At 32.2% G+C, this 19,001-nt stretch overlaps 1 protein-coding gene across 1 annotated transcript in view; it reads right to left on the minus strand.

The window, feature by feature from the left end:
* Window positions 1-495: 495 nt before the first annotated feature.
* LOC127698167 (ATP-dependent DNA helicase Q1-like) overlaps window positions 496-19,001 on the minus strand; it is an 82,974-nt gene continuing 64,468 nt past the window's right edge. The window contains exons 2-3 of the mRNA XM_052224168.1: window positions 2,607-2,773; window positions 496-1,309 (exon numbers count right to left, since the gene is read on the minus strand). Coding sequence (XP_052080128.1) covers window positions 496-1,309; window positions 2,607-2,767 — 975 coding nt within the window. The 5' untranslated portion in view covers window positions 2,768-2,773. The remainder of the gene's footprint in view (window positions 1,310-2,606; window positions 2,774-19,001) is intronic.

Consider the following 19,001-nt stretch of genomic DNA (forward strand, 5'->3'; position numbering starts at 1 on the left):
TACTCTTTTAAAAAGACTAAATTTCTGTATAAAGTCAATAGTTTGTTTAAAATTTTAAGCCCAAACTGTATTGCTTTTACAATGCTAATGAGTGTTTGGAAAAATATGTCTAAATGTCAAAGCAGACTTACTTCTTCGCATTTTTTTCATGATAAAAATTAGGCTATTAAATGCTGAAATAAATTTAACACAAGTCACCACATCAACACAATGTAAAACAGTGAGTTGTCTTATAAAAAAAATATTGTGTATTTTTCACTAAAATTTTTGCTATTTAAATCTTAAGTAAAGCAAATTGAAAGTCAAAATATAATCAATCTACTCATGTTAGATCATGAAAAGGTAATTTGATCAAAATAAGGCCGGATTTGTCCACCTCACAAAACCTTGTTGTGGGCTATAGTGAAAACATTATTCAAAATAAAATAATATGTACGGTTATATTTATAAGAGAACATTTCAAATGTGTTGCATTTTAATCTTTGTCACTTTTGTTTACTGTAACTGCCTGCAGTAACTGCAACATTCATACATTGGTCCATTAAATTTTGTTTTATTGAAGCCAAAGTATTGTAGTAGCTGAAGTCTTAGACATTTATCTTTTGTCTTGCAGTACTGCACCATAGCGTCCGATAAACCCTTACGATTTTTCGCTAGATCATTGTTATTAAAGTACATCAAAGCCTCAGCTTTCTGACCCTTTCTCCCAGCTCTTCCAACCTCCTGAAAATATTTCTCCAATGTAGTTGGGGGCCTACAATGTATTATTCTAGTAATTCCAGGTTCATCCAGACCCATACCCAATGCCACAGTTGCCAAAACCAACCTTAGTTTCGGTTCCTCTTTCCGTAGTTCAAAGAGTATGTGCTGTTTCATTTGTGATGTGTAATCTTTGTGAAACTGGCCAAAAATTCTATTTTCAGGAACTGCCTCACCTATGTACTGCTCCTCTTTTAGCTCATAATTTATGAATTGGTAGAAATACCCCAATGCTTCTAGACTTTCAACATACACTATTGTTAATGGGAACTTGTCCCTCTTAGTTTTAAGTTCTTGTGCTAGAGGAACAACAATGTCATCATACTTGTTAAACTTCTCGAGGTTTGACAATCTTGTTTTTATTTCGAGGAACAAATTTGGTCGGTCTGGGTTAACTTGAATTATAGTTGGGTTGATATATTGAAGTGTTTTGGAAAGAAATTGTATAGAACTTGGTGTGGCAGTTGCTGTTACAGCTAGGTGAGCAGCATTAGGAAAAAGGGCTGTTAGTTCTCCAATCTGTTTAAACTTTGGTCTGAAATCTTCTCCCCTGCAATTTTAATAATGTGAAATTTGACAGCAGAAAAGAAATCAGTAAAGGGTATGACTTTTTTTTCAGAAAGTAACATAACAAAACCTCCAAATAACATCACCTAAATATTAAATCTAAGTTTTAAATCATAATTTCAGACTCATTAACAAGAGCAAGTCACTGCATGATCGTCATGAGGTGTAATGATTTTGATGTTATGTAAATTAGTATGATTGGAAAAAAGACATGTCTAAAATTTATAAATTTTTTGTATGCCAATATTTTGAAGTATTTGCATTGTTGTTTATCACTGTACATATGTTGGGTTCTATCAATAAAATAGTTTTTATCTTGAATAACTTGAATGAAATGATTAAAACATGTAGATGTCTTTAGATCAGAAACTCATTAAATAGATTTTAAGATGAAAATTAAAAAAAGTTATGAACTTTACTAAAACTAGATATTCTCAAAATTTCTAACAAACAACCAATAATTTTGAAGTTATTTTTCTCAATCTTTTTAAAATAAGGTATTGGTAATCATTCTGAATCTTTTAAATTAATCTATATTTTCATGAGCTTATATGTTTATATATATACGAAATGTAACATTGTATAACATCATTGTAAAATTCAAACGAGACATAATATATATCATTTGTATACATGTATAATATATTTGCAAATCATGTAAATAAATAATAAATGAAGTTCACTTAACATCCAAATCAGTGTTATATTGATTACTAACTGTAATACAGAATGGAAAACCCCTACATGTATATATGTGACATTCAATTGCATGTGTTTTATTTTATTTAAGACTATTTGCAACATAGAAAATAAAGGATATGAAGTAATGGGACAAAATATCACACAATGCATGGACAAAGAAAAAAATTATCAATGAACAGAGTTTTGATTCTTGTTCTTCATCTTGACAGATAATTTAGGGTCTTCAGCAATTTATATATATATGGTGATTATGTACAGTATATATATCCATTCCAATATAGTAATTGCTCCGGGTCCCCAGGGCTCAAACCTTGTGTCTTACTAAAAGAAGAAAGACAGCACTAAAAAACCCTCATTATGCAATTGGAGGACATCTATATATGTAAAGAAATCACCATTTCAACTTAGAACTTGGTACACATGTAAAAAAGATCACACAGAATTATCTAAAATAAAGAAGCGTATTATTGTGTTTTTTCTGATCTTCAAACTTAAGTTTTGTTTGATAACAAGTGCCTCTATTCTGGTCTTTTCTTTATTCAATCGCTTTGGTATCTTCATTTTTTTAAAATACTCACCACTCCTCAATCATGTGAACTTCATCAACTGCAATGCAGCACACCTTTTGCTGAAAGACTTTGCTGCACAGTATTCTGCTCAAAACTGGCGTAAACATAGCCTCAGGATGGCTGTACAAAATCTCAATATCCCCACTTCTAATCATTTCCATATCGGTCATTGTTACCTACGTTTGAAAATATTTAAGGGTCATTTTGAGAGGATTTACTGAATTATTGATAAGACATTTTAATTGGTAAAACTAATTTCATTACAAGAAAAATTTGGACTGTGAATTCAGAAATTATTGCAAAAATGTGACATGTGTGACAGGGTTGTAATCATAGTAATTTGAACTCGCATTTTGGAATTTTGGATTATATGAATGAAGCAGAATTTTTCTCAATAACACTAAAATAAAAATCGCATTTTGATTTAAAAAGACAAAAACCAACTAAAAAATGCTTGCAATAATTTCTGATTTTACAGTAATAACATTTTAACACCAGATGCACATTTCAGCAAAGCTGTCTCTTCAGTAATGGCCAATGCAAAAACAATCTGAAAATCAAAACATTACAAAATAAAATGCTCCGCTGGGCCCAGCTTGATACGACCACAGAGGTCGAACCCTGAATAGTTGGGGCAAGTATGGACACAACATTCAAGCTTGATACAGCACTGAATTTGGATTGTGATTAAATATTTGACACAGCATAGGTTTTTGACACAGAATGAATGTGGTCTAAGAACTTAAAAAATTTTAATTTACCTACTCAAACCATATCATTATTATTTGCTTGTTTATATAAATCAGAAATAACCAATTTAAAATGGAAAATTTTAAAGAAAAAAAAATCCCTCCCCCAAATTTTTTGAACCCCCTTATGATTCATCACCCCCAAAATCAATCCCAGCCTTCCCTTTGTGGTATGGTACCTTGCAGTACAATTTCAGAGAGATCCATACACTTGAACACAAGTTATTGTCTGGAAACTAAAAAATGCTTGTTTTTAGGCCCCTTTTTGGCCCCAAATTCCTAATAGTTTTGGGCAATTACCCCCAAACTCAAACCCAGCTTTCCCTATGTGATATGGAACCTTGTAGTACAATTTCATAAAGATCCATACACTTACACACAAGTTATTGTCCTGAAATTAGAAAAATGCTTGTTTTTTGCCCCTTTTTGGCCCCTAATTCTTAAAATTTTGAGGCAATTACCCCCAAAATCAACCCCAGCCTTCTCTTTGTGGTATGGTACCTTGCAGTACAATTTCAGAGAGATCCATACACTTGAACACAAGTTATTGTCTGGAAACTAGAAAAATGCTTATTTTTGGCCCCTTTTTGGCCTTCCTGAACGATTTGGGCAATTACCCCCAAAATCAATCCCAACCTTCCTTTTGTGGTATTGAACCTTATGGTAAAATTTCATAGAGATCCATTCACTTAAACTAAAGTTAGAGTGCAAAAACCAATGTGTCTTCGGACGACGACAACGCCAACGTCATACCATGCAATGCAAATTTTTTTGCGGTCGTATAAAAAAAGATGAATAGCTTATCAATAAAAAATAAACAGCTGCGCCATGCGTCTTGTGTGTGAATTTTTATGCAATAAGCATAAATAGTTTCTGACATGCGAAAACCCCCCTTTTTCTTTTACAAAAAACTAAATATCTCTTAAATAAAATTTTGAATCAAAACCAAAAAATAAACAGATCTTTAGATTAATATAACTAAGAAGTGTGTAAAATTTTAAGCAATAATCATAAATCGTTTTTGAGATACAGCGCGACATGTGAAAAACCCCTCCCCCTTTTTTTACAAAATACTCAATAACTCAAAAATAAAATTTTGAATCATCACCAAAAAGTATACAGATCTTAAGGTTAATATAACTAAGAAGTGTGTAAAGTTTTAAGCAATAATCATAAATTGTTTTTGAGATACGGCGTGACATGTGAAAAACCCCTCCCCTTTTTTAACAAAATACTCAATTGCTCTAAAATTAAATTTTGAATCATCACCAAAAAGTATACAGATCTTAAGATTAATATAACTAAGAAGTGTGTAAAGTTTTAAGCAATAATCATAAATTGTGTTTGAGATACGGCGCGACGTGAAAAAAAACACACACCTGTTTTAGTTACTAAGTCCCGTAACTCAAAAAGTTTTAATCTTATTTTCACCTAAAAGTATACAGATCGTTTGACCATCATAATAAAACAAATATGTTAAGTTTCATGAAATTTGGATAAGTCATTCTCAAGTTGCGGTGCGACATGTTTACGCCGGTCAGACAGACGGACGGACGCCGGACATTTGTATACCATAATACGTCCCGTCAAAAATTGACGGGCGTATAAAAAAGTGTAGCTGCAGGGCTCGCCATGATCTGTTTAATGTTGGAGGTGCTCCATAGATGGTCTGTTCCTAATCCTGAATTCACTCAAACCAGATATTGTGTTGAATAGCTTTTTATGAAAAATATTTATTAATTTACATTTTCTGAAATAGAAGTACCTATTCTAAAGTAACTTTGGGAGCTCATCAACTTGGACCGTCTATGAAGAAAACTTGGACCGTCAATACATGCAAGACAACTTGTAATAAGTATAAAATAAGACTTTTGATGAACTTAGTCCACATATTTAAAGTTGACAATTATATGACTATTAAAGTACAAATGTACATATATGATTGCCAATTAGACAACTTTCCAGACAATTACAAGTCACCACGTATTTAAAGTTGACAACTATATGACTATTAAAGTACACATGTACATGTATGGCCTTCAACATGGAGCCTCGGCTCACACAGGAAAGCAATAGATAGAATAGTAACATAACATTGATTTATTGATTGAATGTTGTCTTTGTTAAGTTCCAATGACAGATATTCCATACAATTGTTGGCACCCGCATTAACTAAATTAATTTTTTTTTGTAATACCATAGATGTATAAACCCATAGATAAAGCTCGTCAACAGTTCCCTACTGTTCTCTATTGTTAGATAAAAAGAACCATGACCAAATTGACTGTCTTTGATGTTTCATGTGTGTTGTCCTCAATCAAGTAACTTAACTACATCTCTTATCTGTTGATCTGTATTGACCAGTACAGCAGAATAGATTTTCTTAATTGTCTTCTCGAGTTATGTCCCTTCTGTTGTGAGAGTATGTCTATTTTCATCGCACTGGACAGACAAATAAAATCGTGAAAAAATGGATGAAATCGGTCAGAAATTGCGCATTTTACAAGGGAAATATTGAACTAAATTTAAAAATGTTTTTTAAGGCTTGTATCTTTATATTTTATAAAAACTATGTTCCTGTTAGTTCCTGACAATGGGAATAGCACGTTGTTGAACTTCTAAAATAAACCTTTTCTTTGATATGCTTCATTAAGGTGTCGAACTGCGTCGAATTTGGGAAAAAATTAATAAGAAAGTACATTCTTTTCTTTATTTCATCAGTTTTTCTACATTTTTAGAAGAGAAATTGTCTTTTTAAATCATTTTTATATTTTTACGAATAGGTTACTAAATATAGATGTATTTTATACATCTATGGCTAAATTATAATAAGTTTAAGCAGGTTTATACATCTATGGTTTAAGTAAAGAGTTTTAGTTTACTACCAAAACATTCCATGTAAAGCATGGTAAATAAATATTATGGAGCATATATTCAACTTTTTCTATGCTTTCTATTAATTATATTTTTAATAGACTCGTTTATAATAGTTAACATACATTGTTTAAATAAAGTTAAATTGTGATAAAAGATATAAAATCTAAAAATGTAAATATGATGAAAACATTAGTTCTGGCTAAAAAAAAAATATCCGCATTTATTCATTTCTTTTCGAGAATAATTTGTAGAGTGAGAGACCCATATTCGCCGCATAATTCGCTCATTTCCACTTACATCCGACCTACATTCGAATATTTGGAACTTTTTATGAAGGTTTCAGAAATTTAACTATATGAAAAAAATGTTTGATAAAGAAATTATCTTCAAAACATTGGTTAATTGTTCTAAAAATTCGTAAGGGTTCCGCGGAACCCAGTGTCTCGCCTACTTTTGCTGTTAATCGCAGGCTCAACATAAATAAGGAAAAAAATTAATAAAAATATTCCTCTCTATACTATCTATTGATTGTAAGTAGCTTCTGTCCAAGTTTGGTAAAAATCCAGGATGGTTTTTGAATCTAATAAATGATTTTAAAACTTTAACTGCAGACTGTATGTTAAGTTAACTGGAAGAAAAACTAAGTCCATTTATAAGTAAAATACGGAAAAAATGGAATTTTTTTTTTACAAAATTTACCTCTGGATACTATCTTATGATCATAAACAAGCTTCTTTCCAAGTTTGGTAGAAATCCAGGATAGTTTAAGAAAGTTATTAAAATTTCAAAAACTTTAACCACAGAGTGAATGTAATGTTAACTGGCAGAAAAACTAAGTCCATTTATAAGTAAAATACGGAAAAAAAGGAATTTTTTTTTTACAAAATTTACTTTTGAATATAATCTTATGATCATAAACAAGCTTCTGTCCAAGTTTGGTAGAAATCCAGGATAGTTTAAGAAAGTTATTAAAATTTCAAAAACTTTAACCACAGAGTGAATATTTGTGGACGCCGCCGACGACAACGACGACGACGACGACGACGCCGACGGAATGTAGGATCGCTATGTCTCGCTTTTTCGACAAAAGTCGAAGGCTCGACAAAAACGAACGCAAACTCAAGAGGAAATCAAGTTGTTCGTGTACCATGGGGGACACATTTTCGCCGTAAAGTATGATATGACAATCCTCATTATCCTGGTATATTATTAAAAAGGAATTAATGTTTGTAATAACATGAACTAGCTTGAGAGATCATTCCTATACGATTTTTCTCACAAATATTTACTTTAAGACTGCGCATGATTGCCATATAAATCTTACATAGTTTCCAAAATCATTTAAAAACACCTGCGTATTTCTAAATATGTGCGAATAACCTTGGAAATCGGGTAAAGAGGAATATCAATAGTTGTAACATTACAAACAGCCTTTATCATCTATTTAGGCAAGTATTGGGTAAAGGCACACAAATTTTACAGAAAAAATAGCAAAACGGCGAAAATGTGTCCAAGGCGAATATGCGCCACCCACTCTAATATTGTTTTACCTACAAGAACATTATTTTTTCATAACCAAGTCATTCTAAAATATATAATGAGATTTTCGAAACGACCCAGGACTAATACTGTAAACGATCAAATTAAATAAATACAACGGCGACTTTGAACATCCTCGGATATAACTTTCAAAACTGTTGAAACGGAAAACTGACCGTCTGTTTAAGTTATCGTTTTACGATGATTTTCATCTGAGGATGTTGCGTAATCACTCAGCTGATTTGTTTTATTTTTATTACCTACACGAGTTGATCAATTTTACTATTCGGTAGGTAAAGGGTGGGAATTAACGGTAGATTTATTATATTCATTGAATAAAAATTGAAATATAAAAGGTAGAAAGACAGCTGATAGATAATGTGATTGCAAACGTACGACACTCGACCAGATTGTGATCAACAGTGGATTTTTTCTCATGACCACTTAGTTGATATGGATGATATTTTTAAAAAATGATAGAAATTAGCTCTTTATCGGATAATTAACTTGAGATTGAAAGATATTTTCATTTATAGACTTACAATCTTTAACGATAATCTCAATTTACTACAACTAACATAAATGTCCTGGACATTCAATAATGTTTTACAAAACAATGACAAGTGGTGTTATAAATTAAATTCCCAGTCATGTGAAATTCGTCATATTTTTCTGGAGTTTTAAAAATAAATTGAGGCAGATGCACATGAATTCAATGCATCATAATCTTGATAATATTACTAGGCTACTCCCTCATGTCCCAATCAACAAATTTTATTTAGAACACATTATGGTATCAATAAATGAATAACAACTATGTATTGTCTAAACCTTTTTATTAAGAACTTTCTATATATACATTGTGTACAATACCATATGAAAAAAACTGCAAGTACATCTTTTATTGAATATAAAACAATTTCCTTAGTGATAAGCTTGAAAACACGATGCAACCGAAACGGTAATGGAATCTCACTTCTCCAAGAAGTTGACCACTTCTCCCTTCTCTCTCATGAAAGGAGAAGTCACTTCTCCCTCTTCAAAATCCTAGATTAGGCCCTGCATCTATGGTAATACTCACAGTTTGCGGCTTGGATTCATCGGAGTCCTCATTATCACTGCTGTAACTGTAAGCTATGTACAGTTCCTTGGAGATTTACAAATGAAGCCCGGATACCTTTTTCTTTCAGTGTCATCACTTGATCCTGCATGATTGAAGTCAGTGGACAAATAACAATAACGATCCCAGTTTCCTCTTTCATAAAATAAGGACTCATGGCAGCATTTGAAAGATCAAACTTTTCCCGTATCCAGTCGGTAGAATGCTAATACAATCATTCCCAAGATGTAAAGCCTGTAAAGTATCTATTTGTTTGTCTTTTAATGGATAAGTTATCTTGAGTTTTTCTCTAGCGAGGCGCGAGGTTTATTTTCGACTCCATCTTAGATTGGTTTCACTTCCGAGGAAGGGTCTCACTAATTAGCGATAAGAAGCGTCCAGAAGCGACAAGAAGCGTCAAGAAGCGACAAGAAGAATAAATTTAGCGACAAGAAGCGACAAGAAGACTATTTAGCGACAAGAAAACTTAAAAAAAATATTATTAGAATAAATATACAGTCCGCCAAAAGTTAAGCACCACCTAAATATAACTGGCAATATTTTTTTAACTATTGCGAAAAAAAAATTTATGTTTGGAGTTATGAATTGCCTATAACATACACTAAGAAAATTCATTACGACCAAAACAAATAAACTCCGATAAACACGCCAAGCAATTTTTTATTAAAGGTCATCTGCACTTTTTCGAATACACTGTTTCGATGCCTTTAAATCATCTTTTTACTGTCCCGCGTACAGGTGCAATTTGACCTTCACCGAGTCTGTGAAATATGGCAAGGGGTAAGTTATATGTGACTGAACCTTGACAAGCAATTGACATGTCAAATGCCGGTAGGACTAGTTGCATAGGTAACCATTTCAATGTTAAACACACCATCATTGTCAGATTTTTACAACGTCATGTTGACACAGGAACTGTAAATGACAGACCAAGGTCCGGAAGACCCCGTTTAACTACCGATCGTGATGACAGACTCCTTATTGCTTGTGCTAAAGCCAACTCATTTACTCCTGCCCCACAACTTAGACATCACTGGCGTCAAGGTGGTCATGTTAGTGTTCGAACATTGGTCCGTCGACTTCATAGAGGCTACATAAGAGCACGTCGTGTTGTCAAGAGACCTGCCCTAACAGCCAGGCACCGTATAATCAGGTTTCAAAGGGCTAATGACAATCGACGCTGGAACATGAGAAGCTTGCAAAATGTTCATTGGTCAAATGAGAGTCAGTTTCTGTTACGACCAATAGACTGCAGAATACGAGTTTGTTGTGGAAATAAAACTGTTAATGACCAAAAACAACATTTGCCCAACGACTGCATACGTTGCTGGTGCATGGTGTTACAGTATGGGGTGTCTTCTCATACTGTTGTAAGGTGGGTATGCATATTCTGCAGGGTAACATGAACGGACAGACATACAGGGATTTGGCGCTTAGAAACATTGTAGTCCGTCATTTTGATAATCCTCTACTTGCTGCAAGACCCTTGTGCATGTACGACAATGCTATACCACACAGGGCAAAGATTGTAACCGAGTACAAAGAGTACAAAGAGCAAGAAGCAATTGACACTATCTTTTGGCCTTCCATGTCTCCTGAACCCTATCGAACATGTCTGGGATGCTATTGGCAGAAATCTCAATCGCAGAGATCCACCTTTGCAAAATCTTAGCGATTTAAGAAGCGCAATTATTGCTGAATGGAATAAATTTGCTCAACTAAAGTTCAGAAGGCTTGTACAGAGTATGAGACTCCGTGTTATGGAACTGTACCGGAAGAGAGAGTGTTACACATCATATTGACTCAAATATTGACTTTAAATTTGCCGAACATACCAAAGATTATTTGTAGAGACTTTTAATGATATTGGGCGATTAATTGTTGTAAAAAAATTAAATCACAGTGAAACTTAAATTCCGTTTCTGATTTGTGTAATTTTCACTATTTCTATGAACGCAAATTTCAAATGCATAGAAACTGCATACGTGAACAAACTTAAGTCTACGGTTTGTTTATGGTATATGTTAGCAAAATTGCTACATGAATGTTTTCTCTTTTTCGAGGATTAACTGATTTTTTTAAATGAAAAAAAATTCGATGCAATAAAAATAGGTGGTGCTTAACTTTTGGCGGACTGTATATATTAAAAAAAATATGCATTAACAGCAATAAAGAGATTTTCATTTTTTTTTATTATATTGATAGATGAAGAAATTAATGAGTCAAGCTAACATTTGGAGGTTTGCCTGTGATCTGAACAATTTCTTTCAAAGAATTTAATATTGGTGACAGCTTGCATATATCATCAGCAATATTTTGTTTGTTAAATAGGATAGGTACCTATGTATTCTGCTATTGCTTTATTCATGGTTTCAAGAGAATGGCCAGGCATTTTTTTTTGAACCGGCTGATTATTTTCTTGTAAGAATTACTTCTTTTCATAGAAGCATAATGACGCTTAAGGATGAACAAATTAGAATCATGGTTGGAGTACTACTACTACTAAATAGAGTTTAATGGCGATTACCCTTGCGGGTATTGCGCCAGATTACCTTATATAAAAACATTTCAAATAAATGTTTTAAAATTTATTATTATTTAGGAATTAACCTGTATTATATATTCATATTATAGTAAATTGTGAGTTTTTTTTTTTTTTTTCCCTAAATTTAATCTTTATATTTAAATCTGAACTATGGTGTGTATTTTAATTATCTTAATTATCTTGTGGTTAATTTATAGTGAGAAGAAAAATTTTTGTGGTCTTATTTTTCTGTTATTTGTAACTTAGCCTGCTTTGTTTATAAATATTAAATGATTTGGTAAGTAGGTGTGTTTGTTGTTTATACATGAGAACTGTAAGTATCAAATAATCTTGGATAGACATATCTGACTTTTCCAAATATGCAAATCCTAGAAGGGGTCTGACATATTCCCGTACATGGTATATACATTAATACAAGTATACCGCGGCTCGTACGTCCTTGGTAAATTGTGATTCTCTGTATATTGAATTTGACTAAAGATAGCACCTTCACTTATAGTATAAAAGATTCTTAAACTTACGTTCTAGAAGAAAAATATATATAGTATTACCGTGTTTGTATAATTAGGATCTATAAGATTAATGTATTGTTTTGACATTTTTGTGTGTAATAAATTGTAAGTGTTCATGTTTTGCAGTTATGTACAGTATAGATACCAGAGAGTGCTATCTTGGTAGTACTTGATTTAGTGTACTACTTTAAAAAAAAAAAACTTTCGTAAAAGTTTTAGTGTATATTGTCAAATTCAACGGGGTTATATTTCTAATATTTAGAAATCATAAACTGATAAATGATACCTTCCAGCTCTGTTACAACTATTAAAAAGCCAATATTTAGAAATAAAAAAAAACTAAAAAAGGTAAATAATATATATCTACCAAATTATTTGTTTTTGGTGTCGCCCGTTTAGACTGGAGTTGTTTCCCTTGCACTGTAAAGAAATAAACATTGTAGGTAAATACTTGCAGCCGTGAAGCTACCACTACGTGGTAACCATGTGCTTTAAGCAGACACGGCGAGGAGGCTGTGAGCAAACAGTTCCAGCCCTAACGGATGATTTAGCAGCCGTGAATAGTAATGATAGACAATAATACTTTAAATACAAGGTTAGTATTTACACGGTGCTTTGTTTTTGGTCGTTGTAAAATGTCCTGGTTGGTTCTTAAAATCATCATATCACAAGGACCGGAGTTCTGGCAAGCCAGTGCCCTCAAAGAAAAATATCCCACAATAAGATAACTCATCTCGTCCGTCGACCCCATGTATAACCCTATCAATATTTTAGCTACGGTGTCAATAGTTTATCCATTGACAGCAGCTGAATCACATTCCTCATAGTGTTAGTTAGGTACATATATATACATGCAGTTAATTCTTGTTGTGAGGTTTGTGTCCCCAATTTGATTTGGGATGGACCGACGAGAGATTGATTGTGATTGATGATTTCTGGGAGATATGTCAGACTCCTGTGGCATGATATTTTACATATGATCACATAGATATAGGAAGATGTGGTATGAGTGCCAATGTACATGTATTTATAAGAAAATTATAATAAAATCTACTTAATGCTAATTAAATTAATCAATTTTATTTTCATTTCCTTACATAGATTTTTTCATATCAAGAGTTCAATTAATCAGTTGTTACAAATGTAATTAGTATTTTGAATACTTGATACTTCTTGTCATACTTGTTAAAATCCATGGATTGTTGTCCAGTGACTAATATTTCATGTTTTGTTAAAAGTAATTTTACTAATGATTTACAAGTCCTAAAGTGTTTTTCATTTCTGTTTACCTATACTGATAATATCTGTAGGTATTCTCACCCTGACCATAGGTATCCTATTAAAATAATTATAAGCATGTTTTTACAAAGTTTAAACTAGAAACTAGAAATATATAGCTAGCTTTTTAGTATATTGATATTCTGAATAATTTTACTTTTATCGCATACCCGTGTTTATTAAATAATCCCATATTGGGATTAGTGTCTGTGAATATCCTGAGAATAAATTTTTATATGAGAGATCTTTTACACCTGTTGATTCAAACTTTTCCATCATTTTTTGTCTTTGTGGTATGTACTTCCTACAGTTAAACAGGTAGTGTTGCATGTCGTCCACTACTAAACATGTGTCACACAGTTCACTATTACATTTACCCATTGTGTATTTGAATTTATTAGTGAATATATAACTTGATCTAAGTTTAAATAGATTTCTTTCTCTTTCTCTAGTACTCTTTGGTATAGTAATACAAAAGTTAACATTATTTTGAATAGTGTGTAGTTGTTTACTTTTTGTGTTATTTTCCCAGTATTGTTGCCACATTTTCTTTAGTAAATTTTTACATAAACATTTGATATCTTCTTTGTAAAGCGGTATATTAGTTATACATGTCTCTATTGATAGAGCCTTTTTAGCTGCTGTGTCTGCCATTTCATTACCACTTAAACCCACATGACTGGGTATCCATTCTAAAAGGATATTCAAACCTAATTTGGAAAGTTTACTATATATATATTGAATGTCATATATTATTTGTGTTTTAACTTTGAATATACTTCCTGTGATAGCTTTTAGTGCTGACAGTGAATCTACAAATATTACAGTATTTTCTGGTTGAAATTCTTCTAACCAATATAAAGATAAAAGTATGGCTGTCAATTCACACATAAATATTGAAACATGGTTTTGCAATTTAAAACCTTTATTTACTTTAAGTTCTGGTACTACAAAAGCACATGCATTTGTGTTGTTTTCTAGATTCTTAGATCCATCTGTATATATTTTTAAAAAATTACTATACTTGTTATCAATGAGGATATTTCCTTCACTTTTAATGAGGTGAGGACTATCCTTTTTAGTAATAATTTTTGTAAGTTCAGTTCTGACCTGTGGTTTTAGAACATGCCATGGTGGAGTTGGGAACTCTTTACATTTGTATACAGTATTAGTATCTACATTAAATTTATTCATAGTATCATGTGCAGTAACACAATATGGTTTTTGATTTTCCTTAATTTTTTCCTTATTAAATTCATATATAGCGTTTTCTTGTAAACTCTTTTTAGTTGGGTTTGTGTCATTGAGACTAAATATATTCATAAAAGACTTAGTAATAAGACTTTTTCTTCTCAACTCATATGGGGGGTCACCAATTTCAGTCTGTAATCCACTTATACTAGCAGTTTTATGAGCACCTGCACATATTCTTAATGCTTGGGCTTGTATACTATCTAGTTTTTTCTTGACAGAGTGGGAGGCTGAGTTATACACTTCACAGCCATAATCAATCTTTGCACCCCATTTGGTACCAGTTAATAATTTCATGCAGTTCAACACTCTTGAACATCTACTTTCTATATATTGTACATGTTTTAACCATGTTAGCTTTGAATCAAACATCATACCTAGAAACTTGACTTCTTTAACAAATGACAATATGGTTTCTCCAAGTTTAAGTTTAATACAAGGGGAACTACTCTTACTAAATATCATAGCTACAGTTTTTGTTTGTGATATGAGGAAACCCCATGTATCACACCAAGTACTAATTGTATCTATATCCTCTTGTATTCTTTTTTGTAGATATTTAGTGCTTTTACCAGATAACCATATGGCACTGTCATCAGCAAACTGTGACATAGCACAGTACTTTAAATTATTGGATATATCATTCACCATGATGTTAAATAGTGTAGGACTTATACAACTACCCTGTGGTGTACCATTCTGAATTATAAATATTTCAGAGTAAGTATTATTAACTTTAACTTGTATTGTTCTATCACTAAGAAAATCCTTTACCCATCCCAACATATTACCCCTTATACCTAGTGAAGCCATTTTTATTAATAACCCATTTTTCCAAAGCATATCAAATGCCTTTTGGAAGTCTATAAATACACCAACTGTGAAATGTTTTTTGAGAAATGCTTTGTGAATATCATTATCAATTCTAATTATCTGTTCCATAGTATTTCTATTTTTCCTAAATCCACTCTGATTTGGTGTGTAGAAATTATTTTTTTCTAGATACCACCGTAGTCTATTATTAACCATTTTCTCCATTATTTTTACAAAATTAGATGTAAGGGCTATTGGTCTATATGACTGTGGGTCTGTGGGTTTTTTTCCAGGTTTAAGTACTGGTGATATAATAGAATGTTTCCATTCACTTGGTAGTTTTTGTAAAAACAATACTCTATTAAATGACAGTGATTTGTCTGTAAATTGTTTAAACATAGAATATGTAATTTTATCTTTTCCAGGGGAGGTATCAGATGTAACACTGATAGCATCTTTTAATTCTTGTATAGTATATGGTTCATTATAACTATCAGAGTTATCCTTATAATAGTGTAATAATTTACAGTACTCCTTTTGTTCTAAATCTTGTTTCTGAATTTTAAATTTTTTAGAGTAATTATCATCACTACTGACTTGGGCATAATTTGTAGCAAGTATATCAGCTTTGTCTTGAGTACATTCATATTTGGTGTTGTTATATAACAGGGTTGGTAAGTTTAATTTTTTAAAAGTTTTACCCAACATTGATTTTACTTTTTTCCATACATCTGATAATTTAGTATCATTATTGAGCGAGTTACAGTAGCTCTCCCAATACATAGCTTGTGCAGCTTTAATAGTTTTTCTGCATGCTCTTTCTTTTCTCTATATGTAGTGAAATCAGTACCAAGACCTGTATGTTGGGCACGATTTTTACAAATGTTCCTTTCTTTTACATATTTAGTGCATTCAGGTGTCCACCATGGTACTTGTGGTTTTTTAGGTTTATTATTTTTTAATTTGACTGGGATGCACTCCCCAGCTATTTGGAGTATTTTGTTTGTTAATCTTGAACATGTTTCTTCTATATTGTCAGAAATCATGTCAGGACTCAAATGTTCATTACATTTGCTGGAGAATGCCTCCCAGTCTGCTTTCTTATAATTATATACAGATTCAGTTTCATCAGTTTGCATTTGTTTATGACTAAAATTAATATTTACAACATGATGGTCACTTCCATAAGAACTAGTGAGGTCAACTGACCATGTTATTTTACTAGCTCGACTATAACTACAAAAAGACAAATCAATAGGTGCCAGTTCTAATGTACTGGGATTACACCTTGTACCTGTACCATCATTAAGAAGTACTATATCTTTATACTCAAGGAAAGAGAACAACTCTCTTCCCTTAGTATCTGTGTGTTTACCACCCCACATAGTGTGGTGGGCATTAAAGTCTCCACATAATAAAAATTTTCCCTCTATTTGGTCAAATATATTGTTATATTGTGGTAATTTGGTATCTGATGCTGTGTCATAAAGATTGACCAGTGTAATATTATTATTGTCAAAGTTAAATTTAATACATGATATTTCTAAATCACTATCAATATTATTTTTCAGATATGGGAGGTTTTCTCTGACATATATTGCTGTACCTCCATGTGATTTAGTATTAGGTACAGAAAAATCAGCCAATTTATAACCTATTACATGTGGATGGTCTTGTTCGTTTTTGCACCATGTTTCCTGGAAGCAAATTATATCAGGCTTTATTTGCGACATAGCTATATACTCGGCAGCATTATTGTGAATACCACGACAGTTCCAATGAACAATGCTAAACATGATGTTGTATATTAGTAAACTAGTAAAATTAGCCATTATAAGCACAGATATAACATATAACATTACTACTGTTACTATTTTATGATTTGTATAATACATTATAGCATTTCTGTTGTTACTCTATTGGCCAATTGGAGACCTTTCGAAACATCGTAATCAAATCCAAACATTTGTTTGGTTGCCATTGATACGAAACCAATAACTTTTTCTAAATTTAGTTCACTTGGTGGGGTTTGGGATGTAAGTATGTTAAGCATTGCAACATTTATAATTGGAATTACTTGGTCTATTATATTGGTGTTTTTATAACTTTTTTTAATATCAGTATGTTCAACTACTTGTTGCTGAACAACAGGTTTTGCTTTAGCATTAGCTTTAGCTTTTACTTGTTTATTTGCTTCATGCAAGGTGATGTTGTCTCTTTTAACTACCTTGAGAGCTTGTTTTTGTTGCTCCCTTGAGGGACAAAGTTTATAATTCGATGAATGGTCACCTTTACAATTAACACACTTCGGGGATTCAGTGTTACATTCGTTGGATTGGTGGTCATCACCACATTTCCTACATTTTCTTTTATTACTGCAATTACCTGCCATATGCCCATATCCCTGACATTTATAACATTGGATGGGATTTGGTACATACAGCTTAATTTTATAAGTATTAAATCCAATATTTATGGTTTGGGGTAGTATTGGTACATCAAAGATCAGTTTGACTGATCTTGACGTTTTTCTTGTATTACTAGTTTTGTCATAGTATGTTGTGTCGCCTTGCAAACTTTTTGACTTTTCATGACTGATTTTAAGTCTTCATCCTCGATGTCGAGGTCAAGCGGTACGTTGTATATCACTCCAGCTGATGATGTAGTCGATTTGGGCAAACTTGTCCTAATCGACCTTCACCAATGGTGGTTCTTTGTTGAATCGCTTTCCATTGATGTTTATCTTGGCACTCGATTAGTAAATTGCCGTTTGCAAGTTGCTTTAGATTTTTTGCAACTCCAACCGAATCCGATAGAGCCTTTTGAATTTTAATTGGATTTTGCCTTCCAAGTTTAATAGATGGGTTAATACTAGCTATTATGAGCAAGTATTTGTTGGGGACATTTTGGAGGGAGGGTACTCTGATAACAGTGGTGTTCTGAGTGGTAGCGGGCGAACCTGTTGTTACTCTCTTACGTTTTTTTACTTGGGTTGTCCACGAGTGTTGACTTTCATTGTCAGTTGTTTCTAGGTCACTACTACTCAAAGCATTATAAAAATCCTCAGTTTGGAACTGAGTATTTTCTGACTCGTCCATAATGGTTAGAGTAAAGGACGTGTGTCCCTTATTGTATTGCTACAATAACATTCAATTAACACCTTTAACTTTGTACACGCGTCAGATTATACAACTACACGCGCCAGAATATCATGTGACAGTAATTGTGAATAGTGAGCAACTGTTGAACACTCAACATTGTCTTTAATTACCTTTAATCTTCAATCAACTTTAAACTATGCATAAACATCATACATATCGTTTGATAAGTCATTACCCAAATAAAATATTCACGTTTTAGTAACATTATCTTTTCTGGACACTGATTCACGTATAATGCCTTTTGCATGCAGTCAGTTTATTATATTTTAGCCAAAGAGCGTGTTAAAAAATTTATAAAATAAATATATTATTGTTCTGAAACACAAGAACATGTAAAAATTAATATCATACTATGACAAGGAAATTTCTATGTTTATCAAATTTAAAAAAAAATGAAAATCACTTTACTTTCCGTATATTAAAATAAAAATGTCAATGCATATTTTTTTAATATATTTATTTTAATAATATTTTTATTAAGTTTTCTTGTCGCTAAATAGTCTTCTTGTTGCTAAATTTATTCTTCTTGTCGCTTCCTGACGCTTCTTGTCGCTAAAAT

The sequence above is a fragment of the Mytilus californianus genome, unplaced genomic scaffold, assembly GCF_021869535.1.
Source record: "Mytilus californianus isolate M0D057914Y unplaced genomic scaffold, xbMytCali1.0.p SCAF_1, whole genome shotgun sequence".
In the NCBI taxonomy this organism is placed as follows: Eukaryota; Metazoa; Mollusca; class Bivalvia; order Mytilida; family Mytilidae; genus Mytilus; species Mytilus californianus.